The sequence below is a fragment of the Maylandia zebra genome, unplaced genomic scaffold (genome assembly GCF_041146795.1).
Source record: "Maylandia zebra isolate NMK-2024a unplaced genomic scaffold, Mzebra_GT3a scaffold03, whole genome shotgun sequence".
NCBI classification, from domain to species: domain Eukaryota; kingdom Metazoa; phylum Chordata; class Actinopteri; order Cichliformes; family Cichlidae; genus Maylandia; species Maylandia zebra.
Genome location: NW_027490033.1, coordinates 1,076,078 through 1,093,489, shown reverse-complemented (window position 1 = coordinate 1,093,489; position 17,412 = coordinate 1,076,078). Strand labels below are relative to the sequence as shown.

The following is a 17,412-nucleotide window of genomic DNA, read 5'->3' as shown; positions in this document are numbered from 1 at the left end:
AACAGGCCACTGAGCTGATCTCCAAAGAAATGCAGAAGATTGAAGAGTCCGAGGCTGTTTATTTGTCACAGGCATCGTCATACACGTACAACACAGTGAAATGTGCTGAGCTGCTCCTGTGACTGGACAAAACATTATAAACAATCATTAAATGAAATAATGAAACATTGTGCAGATGTAATGTTAAAGTGCTTTGTGCCACATTAGCACAGCATGTACTGACAGAGCAGTGCAAGCAGAACAAAGCAAATGAGCAAAGTGATGTAAACAGAGTAACTGAACAGAGTGAGCAGAGTAATATCAGCAGTAATGAAGCAGCAGGATCAGTGTAGCAGCGTGTGACGTCATAATGAATCAGGTATGATCTGAAATATGACAGTGAGACAAGAACATGATGTAAGGTTCTGTTTAAACCCTGATGGTGATGCTATGAGGGGAGCATGTTCTGATTTAGGACTTGGATGGTCTGAGGATAGAAGCTCCTCTCTGTTTGTGTCCTGATGGTGCAGAAGCTTCTGCCTGATTGGCTCTGTGATGAAGGCTTTTACTGTGGAGTTTGTAGGCTGATCACTCTGTGTTTAATAAGACAGGCAGGAACAGCAAAGGAAACTTGGATTCTGAACTCAAACACAAGTTTCTCCACTTTGACTTTTCTCTGTGACCATCAGAGCTTCTGCACAGTGTCATCAAATCTGGATGTTTGTCACTGACAGTCAATGATTTTAGTGATAAAGAAATGTGTTCACAGAGGGAGGAAGAGGAAGAGGAGTGGTGTCTGTGAGGAGGAGCAGCTGTCCTGCTGTGCTTTGTGTCAGGACGTCCTGAAGGATCCAGTCTCTACCAGCTGTGGACACTGGTTGTGCAGACAGTGCATCTGCTCATACTGGGACCAGTCTGCTTCATCAGGAGACTGGTCCTGTCCCCAGTGTGGAGAAAGATCCAGAAGCAGAGCTGGACTGCAGACAGCCAGTCAGAGCAGCTGTGTACAAAGTAAGACTGAACATCTGTCTGCTGATGGACTCATTTCTGAAAACTGGACTTCTTGTTGTTGTTCAGACATTGAAGAGTTTTCTGTCTGTTTTTCTTTCTTTCAGCAGATGTTGGTCTGCAGGAGGTTTTAGATGAACATAAGATCAGTCTGAGGAGGAGATGTGAACGTGTGACTGAAGGAAGTGATGAAACAGGAAGTAGAACCCTCCTCAACAGGATCTACACTGAGCTCTACATCACAGAGGGACAGAGTGAAGAGGTTCATAGCCAACATGAGGTGAGGCAGCTGGAGACAGCTTCCAAGATGGACGCCCTCCATGACACTCCAATCAGGTGCCAGGACATCTTTAAAGCCTTACCTGACCAACAGAGACCCATCAGAGTGGTTCTGACCAACGGCGTGGCTGGTGTTGGAAAAACCTTCTCAGTGCAGAAGTTCACTCTGGACTGGGCAGAGGGCTTGGAGAACCAACATGTCAGTGTGGTGGTTCTGCTTTCATTCAGGGAGCTGAACCTGATCAGAGAGGAGCAGTACAGTCTTCTGGAGCTGCTCCATGTTTTCCATCCAACACTACAGAAGGTCACAGCAGAGAAGCTGGCTGTCTCTCAGCTTTTGTTCATCTTTGACGGCCTGGATGAAAGCAGACTTTCATTGGATTTCACCAACAGGAAGCTGCTGTCTGATGTCACACAGAAGTCATCAGTCAGCCAGCTGCTGACAAACCTCATCCAGGGGAATCTGCTTCCCTCGGCTCTCGTCTGGATAACTTCCCGACCTGCAGCAGCCAATCAGATCCCTCCTACATGTGTTGACAGGCTAACAGAAGTACGAGGCTTCACTGACGCCCAGAAGGAGGAGTACTTCAGGAGGAGATTCAGTGATGAAGAGCTGTCCAGCAGAATCATCTCCCACATGAAGACATCCAGGAGCCTCCACATCATGTGTAGAATCCCAGTCTTCTGCTGGATCACTGCTACAGTTCTGGAGCACATGTTGACTACAGAGCAGAGAGGAGAGCTGCCCAAGACCCTGACTGACATGTACTCACACTTCCTGCTGGTTCAGACAAAGAGGAAGAAGAACAAGTACCACGAGGGACATGAGACGAGTCCACAGGAGCTGACGGAGGCTGACAGGGAAGTTCTTCTGAAGCTGGGGAGGCTGGCGTTTGAACATCTGGAGAAAGGAAACATCATGTTCTACCAAGAAGACCTGGAGCAGTGTGGTCTGGATGTGACAGAGGCCTCGGTGTACTCAGGAGTTTGTACAGAGATCTTCAAAAGAGAGTGTGTGATCTTCCAGAAACCAGTCTACTGCTTTGTTCATCTGAGCATCCAGGAGTTTCTGGCTGCAGTCTACATGTTCCACTGTTTCACCAACAGGAAGTCAGAGGTGCTGAAGGACTTCCTGGGAAAAAAATACAAAGAGTCATCTCTGGATGATTTCCTTAAACGAGCCATGGAGAAATCCCTCCAGAGTAAAAATGGCCACCTGGACCTGTTTGTCCGCTTCCTTCATGGCCTCTGTCTGGAGTCCAACCAGAGACTCTTAGGAGGTCTGCTGGGTCAGACAGAGAACAGTCCAGAAACCATCCAGAGAGTCATCAAGAATCTAAAAGAAAGGAAGACAAAATCCTCTCCTGACAGAAGCATCAACATCTTCCACTGTCTGATGGAGATGAACGACCTCTCAGTACATCAGGAGATCCAAGAGTTCCTGAAGTCAGAGAACAAATCAAAGGAACTCTCTGAGATCCACTGCTCAGCTCTGGCCTTCATGCTGCAGATGTCAGAGGAGGTTCTGGATGAGTTGGACCTGAAGAAGTACAACACAACAAAGGAGGGACGACTGAGACTGATTCCAGCTGTGAGGAACTTCAGAAAGGCTCGGTGAGTCCAGATGTGATCATTAATATTATCAGTTGGTGATAGTTTAGTTACTCAGTCATAAACTGCAATCATTTCTTATTTGAGGTCACAGTAGGGCTGCCACAAACAATTATTTTTGTGATTATTTGACTAATCAGATCAAAAATAAAACATACAGCTTATTGCACCAGCATGCATCTGCTGTTATATAACTATCATTAGCTTACAGCTTAGAGTTTTTAAGGTATGTGCTAACTAAAAATAAAGACCAGATGATAGTTTATTAAACTTTTAATGAAATTTGCAGATTGTAGCAACAAACAGAAAGGCCCCCAAAATGTGTGCCGAGTTCTTCAGTGTGATTTCTCCACGATGAAAGCACACTCTGCTCCACATAGTTATGAAGATCTTGATTAACCACATTAGCTTCACATTAGTAACTTTGTCCTCGACAGCTCGGCCATCTTCAGAACCTGCCCAGAAATTGAACTGCACATGTGCACTGGCTCCAGACGTGGGGTTGTCCTGCATAGTCAGTGGTGTCAGTAGATCATTAAGTAAAATAATATGTAACTAGATTCCTTTGAAAGAGCAACCATGGACGACAAAGCTGGGCGGAGTCTGCTCTAAGACACCAAATGAGCAAATGTTTGCTGACCTGTATCAGTGATCACCTTTTTGTTGGCCTGGTCCCCCAGTCCTCCCACTCCCCCCGGTCCTCGGTGGATGCTGTCACTTCCTCTGACACTGGCTCACCATTTATGTTGTGTCAAGAATCAAACGTGAAGATCTAATTTACTCTAAACTCTCTGACTGTTACTAATATAGTCATAAAATATGCAACAACCACTGGAGATGGAGATGAAGCTTCAACTTGCATAAAATAGTTTATTAAAATCAGTTTGAATAAACCCAAGGCTCAGAGCAAAAGAGACAAAAGCGCCCCCAAGTGGTCAGACTGTAGACGAACAGAATAAACCCTATCAAAGACAAACACGCTGGAAGCATCTTTTCTAACACTCCAGTATTTATTAGCATTTATTATAAATTTATTGTGACTTTGAAGACGTTCAGTGTTTCCTTTGGTATAACGGAGGTCTGACTACAGTCCAGTAAACACACTGATTAGGATTATAGATTAAACTGCAGTAATACTTTCACAGTGTGCAGTGATGCACAGGTCCGAGTGGTTTTACACTGAAATTCTCAACAACAGGAAACTATAAAAATTTGTTACTCTAATAATAAACATAGAAGAAGAAAAACATTTTTGATTTAGAGTTGATGAATATAAATGAATTTGAACTTTACAAACCAATCAAAGACAAACTGATCCATGTGAGTTTATAACAATATTCAAAGGCTGCTGCTGGACACAGACAGGTAACATCATTTTGACTTGCTGTCACCTGGATCTGGAGTCATAAACACTGAAGCGCTGAACATTAATACAAGTGTGTTTCTGCCAACTAGTGATAAACCTGCAGACTAATGGCTCAGAAAGCTAAAACGAGCCAATCATTTGTGTGTTTAGTTCCCCTGAAATCAGATGTGATATCAGCAGCTCTGAGTTCATTCATCATTATTGTCCAGTGATGACATTTCTGCTCCGTTTGGTGACAGTCAGCAGATTTTTCCTGAGTGTGGACGTGAACAGTCGTACCTGACAGCAGCAGGTAGCAAACAGAGATCGTCTTTCCAGCTGGAACTCTTCACTGAGCTGAGCTCATTCAAAATGTTCTGGATTCAAGACAGGAAACAGTCCACATGTGTGTCTTCACTCTGACTCTGGATCAGATCTCACTGACAGACTGTGGACATTATGGAAGCCTAAATGTGACACCATCTTCCTCCTTCATCTGCAGATTAAAGCCAAACAAAGATTCTCATTAAAAGTCTGCAGGTCTGAGAGAGACTCAATCGTTGTGTCATGTCAAACACAGTAAGAGGAGCTGAAGCACAGATGTGAAGAGCAGATGTTCATCAGATTATGACCTCACTCTGTTTTGTCTTCATATACATTCAGTCTGTGTTTATAATGCAGACTTTCTGCTTTTATAATAACACATTTTGTATTTTCTATGATCACAGACTGGCTGACTGTGGACTCTCAGGGACTCATTGTGAAGTTGTGGCCTCGGCTCTGAAGTCCATCCCCTCCCATCTGACAGAACTGGACATTAGTAACAACAAGCTGCTGGATTCAGCAGTGAAGCTTCTGTGTGCTGGACTGGAGAGTCCAAACTGTCGACTGGAGACTCTGAGGTGAGTTCACTGACTGCAGCTGTTGTTGTTTTTCTATATTTCTGATCTTTGATATTTGAAACGTTCTTTAGTTCCTAAATGTTCAGGATGTGTCTGAAGAGAAATGTGTCTTTGAGTGCTTTCAGAAATGTTGTGTCTTTCCAAACGACTGAACAACAGTTTTCCTCTTGGCTCCAAATAGAAGTTACAGACTTGAGCAGGGTTCATTTAAAGGCTGACAGAAGTGCAGTGGTGACGGGGAGATGTTTGTCAGGACAGCTTTTCAGCCTCCACAGGTTCATGTTGTGCTCCATCAGTCAGTGAAGATGAAGTCAGTACTGGTGAGGCTGTAGAGTGTGTGAGGGATGTGAATGAGGCTGTTGGAGATCTGATGATAGCAGATAAAAACAGGCTGCAGAGACTTTGAGCTTGTGTGGAAACAGACAGAGAAAAGAAAGACATGAATGTCAAAGCTAATAAAGGTGAAGTTAGGAGCTGTGATGATGTTCATGTATCAGAAGCTAATCGGGCTGCTACAGAGACGACCCACACAGCTGCTGTGGTGAGGTTTGTGTTAAAGCAGAGGAACACAGGCCCAAACATGACAGCAAAGCAGGTTTCAGGCTCTGTGAGAGGATTTCAAACAGAAGCTGGAGAAGAGAAAGGACTACAGAAAGAAGGCAGCTGAGACCAGTCCAAGTGTTTCCATGGAGCCCAGTCTAACATTCATTTATACACTAACGTACAGAAGTGAACGGGAAAATGAATCCATAGTTTCAAATGTAGAAATAGTTCTCAGTTCATTTACAGAGTTTAATACAGTTCATGAGGAAATGTTCAGTTCGATTCAATTCGATTGGAATCTGGGAAATTTTGCCCCAGACAGAAATATTATAATTCAGTACATTTACATATTTTTGTGTCTATAAAAGGGAAGCTGACACTTTCGAGACTTTATCAAATGTGTGAGCATCACAGCAGAGGCCTTTGTGTCAACGTAGCTGAAGATAAAACACAGAAAAACATGAAGGCGATTTTCCTGTTCTGGGATTTTATAGAAATATTCTGCAGTAGATCAAAAATGAAAGAAAACCATGAATCAACACATGAACATTACCTGATGCTGCTGAAGTGAAGCAGAGCAAAGTTACAGTGTTTTTGTTAAAGACACAACTGAGCGTTTTGCAATTTGCATAATTTTAAAAAGTTTAAATTTGTTCAGTATTGAACAGCAGAAATTAGGTTTTCTTTTCGAAAGCAAGTAAAAGGAAAAAAACAGCGGCCGACAGCGCTGTAAACAACGGTAGACTTGTGCGTAACAAGCAAGTGAATAATGCAGAAAACAGATTTTAAACAGGAAACTGTTCTTGAAGTACAGAGAGAGAGAGAGAGCTGTGCATGAAGTGTGATTTTATTGTGGTGGAAGCAAAACAGCAAAAGTCAGAGTGAGTTCATGACGATGTTTATGTGAAGCGTAGTTTGGATCTTCTTTTGCTGCTGGTTCAGTCAATATTGTTTGTAGAGAGATAAAACTAACAGCTTCAGAATCGAGCGCAAAAAGGACGTAAACACAAAGCGTGGACCCGCCGAAACATCAGAATCGGCGAGCTGTCGGCTTTCAGCCCCGACCGTGTCTGTGCCGTCAGTGAGAAAGGCGACATCTCACTGATTCTGATGTGTCGGCGGGTCCGAGCTTTGTGTTTACGTCTCTGTGCAGAATCCGTGTTCCTGCTCTCATTTACTGTTTCAGCTGTTTGGTGGTTGTTAAAGTTTTGTGAGGTTTAACCTGAGATTCTGACATTTCGGGCAAAATAAATTAATATTAAAAAATTGATTCAGGATTTTAATTAATCAATATCACGTTATCCAAGCCAGAATCGATTTTAATCGATGAATCGATTATTAAAACCCACTCCTAATTCAAAGCACTGAAGCATCGACTTGTTCCATTATCCAACAATGAAAACAAGAAACACAGACAGCTGGCCTTCAAAGTAAAAGCTGCTCCTTTTGAAACATGTTGGTGGTAAAATGTAAGAAGAGCTGAAGCACATAAATGATCTACGTGCCAAAATATTAAACACAGTTGATATATTTGTGTGAGTGTTGTGATTCAGGTGTAGATGTAATAATGTACATATAGCAGAGTTTCCTCTTCTAGATCAGCTGATCAGAGTCGGGCCAATCAGCTCTGAGCATGCTCAGTCTGAGTTATGGAGCCACATACTATGATTCACCATGGCAACGGCATGAGCAGAGGCTCCGTGTGAATCCAGAGGAGCAGGAACATGAATGATGACAGTAGATGATTGTGTGAAAGTGCTGGAAGCAAATGAGTGTGTGATGTTCTTTCAGTGTTGCACTTTGTAGACGCTCCCTGAGCACTGGTCTCACAGCCAGCTGCACATAGAGACCAGTGTTGTTAGTCCAGGTCAGAAGATGACTTGTTGGAATGAAAATGAGCTTGTAGTTTGTCTGCTTTAATAATGTGACTGGAAAAAGGTGTTGGACTTCAAATATGTCCATTTCTGTCACACTTCACCTTTAAAAGTGAAGCCATGTGGTTCCTGGAAGGAAAAACACGACTTTTTCAAGTCTTTGTCCTGTTTTTATGAGAAATGTACGACTTTAATGTGAAACATTCAGAGTTTTTTCTCTTGTTGTGTTTGTTTGAAGCTGCTTCCTGTTGGCTTCAGCTGTTTGGAGTTTCCATTTTCTAAACTTCTACATTCTGAACCTTCTTCAGCTCTGAACAGATGATGAAACACTGAATGATTTCAAGCACTTTGTCTAATAAACTTACATCTTTCATTCTTTATACAGATTGAGGGGCTGTGGTTTGTCAGAGATCAGCTGTGATTATCTGGCAGCAGCGCTGAAGTCCAACCCCTCCCATCTGAGACAGCTGGACCTGAGCTCCAACAACAAGCTGCAGGATCCAGGAGTGAAGCATCTGTGTGGTTTCCTGGAGAGTCCAGGATGTAAACTTGAAACTCTGAGGTCAGTCAGCATGTTTTAGTTGTGCTGAGATGAATATGATGTGAAAGTTGTGCTGACACTAAACTGCAGACATCAGGCTGATATTATACTGATCCACACTGAGGATCTTCATGGTAAAGTCTGTTTTCTTCTTCTCTGGTTTAGTCCATTGACTGCAGCAGAACAATGTTCACATTTCAAACAGTGATACTCAACGTATGGCCCGCGGCCCACACGCGGCCTGCCCACCTTTCCTGATTCAGAGAGAGGGGACCCTGATTAACTGTGTAGCTTCTTCCTCACAGTTCTAAGTATCAGACACAACAATGAATAATCCACAGCTGACTGTCTTTAGCAGGTCAAAGGTCACGGCACACAGCAGACAGTCAGAAATATTCTAACTCTGATCATTTATCAGTTGTGACACTGTGAGACTTGATCAGAGGTGTGATCATCACAGCAGAGGCCTTTGTGTCAAAGTCACTGAGGATCAAACAGAAACACATGAAGCAGATTTTCCTCTTCTGGCTTTTTATAGCAGATAACCTTCAAAATATTCTGCAGTCGATCAAAAACTGAAGCAAACCATGAAGCAACATGTGAACATGAGCTGATGCTGCTGAAGTGAAGCAAAGTTACAGAGGTTTGATTACAGACACAGCTGAGAGTTTGTAATCTGTCATCATTTTAAAAAGTTTCCATGGAACAGCAGAAATGAGGCTTTACTGTCAGAGGCCGACAGCACTGAACACAACAGCAGACTGGTGGCTAATAAACAGTGAATGATGCAGAAACAGATGTTTGAAGCTGTTCTTGGAGTACACTGAGAGAGAGAGAGCTGTGCAGGCAGGAACAGCCAAAGTCAGAGAGAATTCATGAGCATATTTATCAAACGTGAAGCAGAGTTTGGATCTTCTTTTGCTGCTGCTTCACTCAGTTTTGGTTGGAGACAGATGAAACCTGCAGCTTCAGGATCTGTGAGCTGTCCACTTTCAGCCCCGACGGCGTGTCCGTGTACGTGCCGTCGAGTGAACGATCCACGCTCTGTGTTTCCATCTTTGTGTGTTTAGCTGCTCTCATTTACTGTTTTAGCTGTTTGCTGCTTGTTGAAATAGTTTGTGAGCTTTAACCTGAGATTCTGGCAAAATACATTTATATTAAACATCGATTCAGGATTGAATGAATCAACATCGTTTTATTCAAATTAAAACCATTTAAATGGGAACATGAATTTTTTACAGCCGCCTCTAATGCTGGGTAATGTCAGCTGGTCCATGTGCAGCTGGCTGTGAGGCTCAGGGAGCGTCTACAAAGTGCAACACTGAAAGAACATCATCCATAAATATTGAGTAAGAACTGGACTCTCATACAGCGAGACTCAAATGCCTTTAAACATCAGCTTATCCTGCTGATCCAAGTCCAACAGTGAGTTTGTAAAAACATGTTTGTCAATCATTTTGTTTGGTTTCTGAGGAAAAAGATTCAATAAGTTGCTGCTAATACACAACATTTCATCATATTTCCTCATAACCCTCTTTTGTCTGACCATTTTATCCCATTTGAATTTGCAATAACGGATCCACAGAGTTTGGTGACAATAATGACAGTAGATGTTTGTGTGAAAGTGCTGGAAGCAAATGAGTGTGTGATGTTCTTTCAGTGTTGCACTTTGTAGACGCTCCCTGAGCACTGGTCTCACAGCCAGCTGCACATAGAGACCAGTGTTGTTAGTCCAGGTCAGAAGATGACTTGTTGGAATGAAAATGAGCTTGTAGTTTGTCTGCTTTAATAATGTGACTGGAAAAAGGTGTTGGACTTCAAATATGTCCATTTCTGTCACACTTCACCTTTAAAAGTGAAGCCATGTGGTTCCTGGAAGGAAAAACACGACTTTTTCAAGTCTTTGTCCTGTTTTTATGAGAAATGTACGACTTTAATGTGAAACATTCAGAGTTTTTTCTCTTGTTGTGTTTGTTTGAAGCTGCTTCCTGTTGGCTTCAGCTGTTTGGAGTTTCCATTTTCTAAACTTCTACATTCTGAACCTTCTTCAGCTCTGAACAGATGATGAAACACTGAATGATTTCAAGCACTTTGTCTAATAAACTTACATCTTTCATTCTTTATACAGATTGTGGGGCTGTGGTTTGTCAAAGATCAGCTGTGATTATCTGGCAGCAGCACTGAAGTCCAACCCCTCCCATCTGAGAGAGCTGGACCTGGGTAATGCCTACTCCTCTTCTTCAACTAAGAACAACCTGCAGGATCCAGGAGTGAAGCATCTGTGTGGTTTCCTGGAGAGTCCAGGATGTAAACTTGAAACTCTGAGGTCAGTCAGCATGTTTTAGTTGTGCTGAGATGAATATGATGTGAAAGTTGTGCTGACACTAAACTGCAGACATCAGGCTGATATTATACTGATCCACACTGAGGATCTTCATGGTAAAGTCTGTTTTCTTCTTCTCTGGTTTAGTCCATTGACTGCAGCAGAACAATGTTCACATTTCAAACCTTCAAAGAAGAAGAAAAATCCTCCACTGGAAAATTCACTGTGAAACTCTCAAACTCTTCATTGCACCTTAAAGTCTGTGTGACACTGAAATCCAAAGCAAAATGTGCGTTTGCTTTACAGACAGCAGTCCAACACAAACATACACACATCATCCAAAACACAGTCCAACATCCAAATCTCCTCCACTGCCAGCATGAATGATGGGAAAGAGAAGCAGGAACACTCTGACATTCAGGGTTAGAATGAGTTTCATCAAGCAGACTGTGAAGATCAAAGCTGCATTAGAAAGCTTACATGAATGAATGAGTGGACAGAAGTGGACAGAGATCATCTGAAGCACTTCAAAGGCTTTAAATCAGCACATTTCTCTTTATTCTTTATCAACTCTGTTAGTTTCTCTCAGTTTTCTGTGGAATGAAGCTAACAGCAGGCTAATAAGATGCTGACCAATAGGTTTCTATTAAAGGTTGTAATTTGTATATGAAAAAGTGCTTTGGCTCAGCAGGGATCAGCTTACAGGTAGAATACAGCTGCTGGATGGGATTAGCATGTCATAGCTATCTACCAAACTGCTAACTGGGGGATTTCAGGCCATCTATGGATCATTTTTGCTAACTGTTTATTCAGCTTAGGCTCACAGGGCTGCAGCCTGTGCCCTAGCTGTCATAGGGCAAGAGGCGTGGTCCACCTGCACAGGTGAGGAGTCCATCACAGGGCCAACAGAGAGCGACAGAGAAGCACTCCCTCACATCCACACCTACAGCCAATGTAGAAGCACCAATGAACCTAAGCAGCATTTCATTGGACTGTGGGAGAACATCCAACCTCCACAGAAAGGCCCAGCTGACCAACAAGCTTCAACCTACAACCTTCTTGCTCTAAGGCACTAGTGCTAACCACTTTTGCCCATTTCAGCCCAAATCCTGCATCTTCCTGTTTCTGACTCCAGGCCAGCTCCACTAACACTTTCTCATCAGACACTGCCACCTAGTGGAGGAAGTCTTAGTTCCATTTGAAGCTTCAGATTACAGTTAGTTCCTTTACAAAGAGGTGGAGGTGGTGGGGCCACAGCACCATCATCACTGAGTGCCATAGGACACTTAACCTTTGTTTCCATATGCTGGGAACTTGCTGTTGTTCCAAGGAGGACTGGAAAATGTGTGAAAATCTCCCAGTCAGTTCCTCACAGCACACTTCAATCATTTCCCTCCCACAGCATCAGGACCAGGGCTTTTTCTCTCTTTGGTCCCACTAAGAGATTTCCACACAAACACCTCATCAGTGGGACTCTCAGAGCTACCAGCCCTTTGCTACAATCACAAAGCTCTTCATTGAAATCAATGATATCAAAGCTGGAATCAAATGAGTCCAAGTCTTCTGCTGATTCAGCATCACATTCATCTTTGCTCCTTGTTCTGCATCCCCACCATGGACTTCATTCCTTTCCAAGCCAGCCTTGAGTGTCCTTTATTCAGCTCATCCTCTGCTTTACTTTTACACCTGATTTTAGCTGCTTTATCTCTCTTTCAACAGGTTTCTGTGCCTCAATCTTTTTCTTCTCTCCCTCATAACAAGACAGCTTCTTCTGCCTGAGAACATGTTGGAGTGATTTACTAATCCAGGGCTGCTTATTGGGGAAAATACTTCCTGTTTGCAAAGTAATCCCCATTTTTCCCAGAAAGAAATGTCAGTAGAAATCGATGATCTAAGTGAGAACATGAGCCTTTCAAAAGTCCCAGTGGGTGCAGTCAAAGCAGTCCCTCAGTCCCAGTATAGAGTCTTTGGTCCAGACTGGAACAGCTGTGTGCCCAGTTTGAGCTCTCTTCAGTGCTGTGACCTGACAGACCCAGAGGGGCCATCACATCACATTTAGAAGCTCCCCTGATGGAGCCACAACACATGTCCAATACTTAGTCTGTCTTGTTGGACCAACTGGAAGAAATGATTCAAGGACTTAGTCACAGAACAGAGATTCAAATCTCCAAAATCCAACTGGCTGCATCAGGACATATAGTCTGAAACTCTGCACAGTTTCCTGTTTGAAGCTGCTTCCTGTTGGCTTCAGCTGTTTGGAGTTTCCATTTTCTAAACTTCTACATTCTGAACCTTCTTCAGCTCTGAACAGATGATGAAACACTGAATGATTTCAAGCACTTTGTCTAATAAACTTACATCTTTCATTCTTTATACAGATTGAGCTGCTGTGGTTTGTCAAAGATCAGCTGTGATTATCTGGCAGCAGCACTGAAGTCCAACCCCTCCCATCTGAGAGAGCTGGAGCTGTACTTCAACAACCTGCAGGATCCAGATGTGAAGCAGCTGTCTGATCTTCAGCAGAGTCCAGACTACAGACTGGAGACTCTGAGGTCAGTAGAGTGATGGAGTGAGTGGGTGGTGCTGTCAGCAGTATTGTACTAAACACAGTCAGTATGAAACAAAGATCCAGTGTTTCCTGTAAAGCTGCAGCTTCTCAGTGAAGCTGTGAGAGGAGAACGGTGACAGGCTTCAGGATTGGACACAAACACTTCCTGTTTCTCACCTTTATGGTCACCGTAGTAACGGCTGACACGCTCTGATCAAACACTGTCAACAGCCAATCAGCTCTCTGAACAAAGCAGCACGCAGACCAATGACTGCATTGATTTCCAAGTTTAAAGCAGTGAAGAACACAGTCTGTAGGTGAGGAAGAATTTAGTGAGAGCAGATGTTTGGATGGAATTCCTCCAGTTAACAGCTGGAACCGTCCATCTGGATTGTTGGGCTTGTTGTTGGGGTTCCTACAGAGCTCAGAGTGGACACACCAAGGTTCTTCTAATGAATGAAAGTCCAAACTCAAACTAGGAGGGAAAAACATTTTCAGCAACTTCAATAAAAATCCAAAGATTAGAAAAAGTGAAGCAACAATGAGTCCTAGTACAGTCCCAGCACTGACGTCCCTGCTGCTCTTTATACTGGATGTGCTGCATCACTGACTGACAGCTGATGAAGAGTCTCTGGAAACACTCGTTTATCTCCTCTGCTCTTCCTCCTTCTCTCTGCAGGAACTGGTGATGATGGTAAACAGGACGGTGTGTGTGCTGAGAGAGGAGCAGCTGTGTCCTGATGATCCAGAGAGGTTGAAGCAGCAGCAGCTTGTGTGTAGAGACGCTCTGACTGGGCCATGTTACTGGGAGGTGGAGAGGAGAGCTTCATCCAGCAGTGACTGACAGAGGAATGAAGTGCAGATGACTGTCAGTGCTGCAGAGTGAACTGCTCTGAGAACAGCTCCACTGTCAGACACAATGTAGAGTCCAGCATCAGCCCTGTGTGTCCCTCTGGATCTGACAGAGGATCATCAGTGTATCTGGACTGCTCTGCTGCTGCTCTGTCCTTCTACAGTCTCTGCACAGTCTCTGTCTCACTCTGGAAAGATTTTACAACTTGTTGTAATTACAGAACGTTAATATAATATTCAAACATGTGATCTTCTCTTTATTTCTGAATCTTTACCAAATAAAGAAAAACCAAACTAACAAACAGAAGCTGTCGTGTCCTTTTTCACCACATCTGTGAATCTTTTCTGTGTTTTTCCTCTTTTCCTCCTTCCTGCAGCTCCATCTTCATCATTCTGTGTCCAGTATATGTGAACACGTCCAAAGCATCTGAGCCTCATGTTACCCGTTTGTGTGAGTTACGCCTGTCGTTGTGTTGTGGTGTATAAATAAGGGGCAGGAGACAGCGCTGGATCTCTGAGTTCTTTACTCTCAATTTCTGCAACATCTGCAATATCTAGAAATGCAAACCTGTGAGCTGTGTGTGTTGTGCGTCTGCTCGGCCACCTCTCCTCCGGCCGTGCTGGAAGCAGCTGTGCGTTTGACAGTTTTATCGACTCGACAATAATCGAACAAATTAAATGTTCAAAAATATCAACTTAAGCACTTCAAAGTCAACAAAAAGCTTAAAACAATGAAATAATATTTCACTGACAAAACAACAGCTCATAAGAACGATACACAAAATAATACAGAAACAAACAAATAAAAGTTATTAACCAGGATCCATGTTTTTGTCACAAACACTGAATCAGCTGATTCACTCTTTATGTTTCTGAGTTTGTTTTGTGATTATAGTTCTGGTTTCTGTTTCTGTGTCTTCACTGTGTCCCACGTCTCCTTACTTTGGACTCTGTGTTATATTTCCTGTTTTACTTTGACAGTCCTGTGTTACTGTTTCCTGTCTCGTGTGTGTAATTGGTCCCAGCTGTGTTTCCCTCCTGCCTCCCGTTCCCTGATTACTAAACTGCGTCCACGCCGCCGGCGCTCCTCTCCACAGCTGGATTCCAGGATTTCAGAGCATCCAGCTGTGGTGAGTGATGGAGACACTTTCTCTGCTCCCTCAGTAATCAGGACAGTTTATTGAACATCAGAGGACATAAAGGACTGTTTTTCACCTGCCCGTTCTGAACCTGGACATTAAAGACTGCTGGCTTCAAGGACATTAATCCCAGTGTCAGCCAGCCAATAACAGCCTGTGTTTTTCAGCTCTTTAGAAGTCAGAAATGAGACAGACACAGACTGCTAACCTCTCCCTGCAGGAAATAAGCTCCTCCTCTTCCTGTCCTGTATATGAGTGATTCTGACATGAGACACAATGAGTTTCCTGTTTATTGTGACTTAAAGCGAGCAGCAAAGACACTAAACTGTGTGTTTCCAGCTGAAGCTGCTTTTTGTGTTGCTCCCACAATCCTGTCTGAAACAGTCAGTGAGGAAAACTCAGTTTATGCTTCCAAGCTCATTGTGAGAGGGCACATTGTGTTCCTGCAAGTGCTGATTTTGTCTGCATCCCTGAGTTTAGTGAGCTGCCTCCAAGGACTTGTGAAGCCCAGTGTGTTAAGGCTGCATCTCCCAGATGTTTCCACCTTTCCAGCACAGACGATAAATGTTCCCACAAAGGCTCAAAGACTGTTTGATTTTCTGAGTGTTGGCCTCAAGAGATTGCTCAGTGAGCACCTGAGTGTTTCTGGGACATCGGACACTAACTGGAACTTCAAGTCTGGTTCTGAAGCTGCACATGCAAAGACTGTTTCTGGTTGTAGAGACCTGGCTGTTCCAGGGATTGTAGCCTCCCCAGAGGCTGAGCTGCTGACCTCAGCTGACTCTGGAGCCTTGAAGGTAACTAAGTTTGCACCGCTCGGGTGAGCCATCTCAGCTGCAACAGCCTCCACAGAGAGCTCACGCAAGCTTACCCAGCCTGCTGAGGATTTTATGCTGCTGATTTTAAATCATGCTTTTTATTTGTTCTTGTTTCTAATGTCTCTGTAAAGCACTTTGAATCACCTTGTTGTTGAATTGTGCTATACAAATAAACTTGCCTTGCCTTGCTGCAGCCCAAAAGGCATCCTGAGCTGGCTGACAGCCACCCACAGCTTCAGCTGCCTCAGCCAGGGGTCTCCACACCTGCTGGCCCTGCATCTGCTCTGACTGGGGGCTCCGGAGAGCCGCGCCAGCCATCCATCTCTGCTGGGGCTCCTGTTTGAGAATGTAGGAGTGTAAACTTCAAATATCTGCTCGGTTTGTCAAGATATCACATATTTGCAAAAGTGCTCTGACGTTTTTGGAGACGTCTGTTACCCACCATCTGGATAGCTAACCGGGAGGTCGAGGGTCATTAGAGCCGGCGAGAACAGCGGACTCCCGGCACATCGTTTTTGGACCCCCACGGCCTTTGGCTGTTCAGGTTTAAACATGATATATAAGTCACTTAGATCACGTAAAAATGTTATCGTTTGGCTTTTTTCAGTGTTGTTTGTTTGGTTTGGCTGAAGTTACAGTTTTCACACAGCTGAATAAACGTCAAACAGAAAAGTGATTAAACAGAAGTGTGAGACGGTCGAGAGTTTACTCTTTGGAAACATGTAGCGAGGCGCTAAATGCTCCACCAGACAACCGAGAGGTCTCTTGTTGTCACATGCAAGAAAGCATGCTCTGAAGAATATCCAGGTAGATAACTGTGGCGATATGTTGGTTATATTACTTTAAAGTGCAACTGGCTAATTCTTATTTTAGCCAACTCGAAAAGTAAAAATGATGCAACGACCTTGAAATAACACATTTATCTCACTGAAACATGTCATTTAAATAAAAACATTTACTGAAATTAAAATAAATATACTGAATATAATATGGCTCAGATTTAATGGAATATAATGATCCTTTTGTGTTGCTGTTAAAGAAAGGGATAATGTGTGATTACTGCTTTTAAACTATGGGCTACAAACTAAATCCTTTTATTATTTCTGTCCTCGGTTTTAACTCATTAATAATCATTAGGATGAAGCCCCCTAAAAAACAACGTAAAGGTCATGAAAATGTAAACAATTTGGCATTTTGATGATGCATCATCCACATTAAAAAGTAGAGATCATATCAGCCCTGTATTTACTTGTATCGGATACATAAAACATCTTTCCGTATCGCACAGCACTACAGAAAGCTCTTTTCTAGGGTTGTATTAAACATCTGTAACTACCGTAACTCCTGATCCATTTCCTCAATTAAAAGAAGTCCAATGATTCCTGAGAGCAGCAACTCTGCACTTTTCATTAATATTTGCATCATTACGGTAATCCCAGGTACATTGTTGCAGCAGCCCCGTGAAGGCAAAGGTTGAGAGAATAGTGAGTGAGCGTGATGGAACAATGTTATCACACGTTTGGCTTCTTTTTACCATGTTTGTTTCTTTTGTTCTTTCATGTGTTATTTACCAAGATTTGGATGGTGTTCTGCCTCGAGTTACCATAATGTCCCTAACATCACAAAAAAAGCACAGAGTTGCTGCTTTCA

The 17,412-nt window shown here is 43.2% G+C and overlaps 1 protein-coding gene across 2 annotated transcripts in view; it reads left to right on the top strand.

Moving 5' to 3' along the window:
- Positions 1-17,412, top strand: part of LOC112432436 (protein NLRC3) — a 3,307,575-nt gene that overhangs the window by 2,287,952 nt on the left and 1,002,211 nt on the right. The window contains exons 1-2 of one of the 2 annotated variants that reach the window (XM_076881165.1): positions 539-990; positions 1,095-2,880. The exons of the other annotated variant lie outside the window; for it this stretch is intronic. Coding sequence (XP_076737280.1) covers positions 717-990; positions 1,095-2,880 — 2,060 coding nt within the window. The 5' untranslated portion in view covers positions 539-716. Of the gene's footprint in view, positions 1-538; positions 991-1,094; positions 2,881-17,412 lie in introns of those variants that run through there. 2 annotated transcript variants of the gene reach the window in all.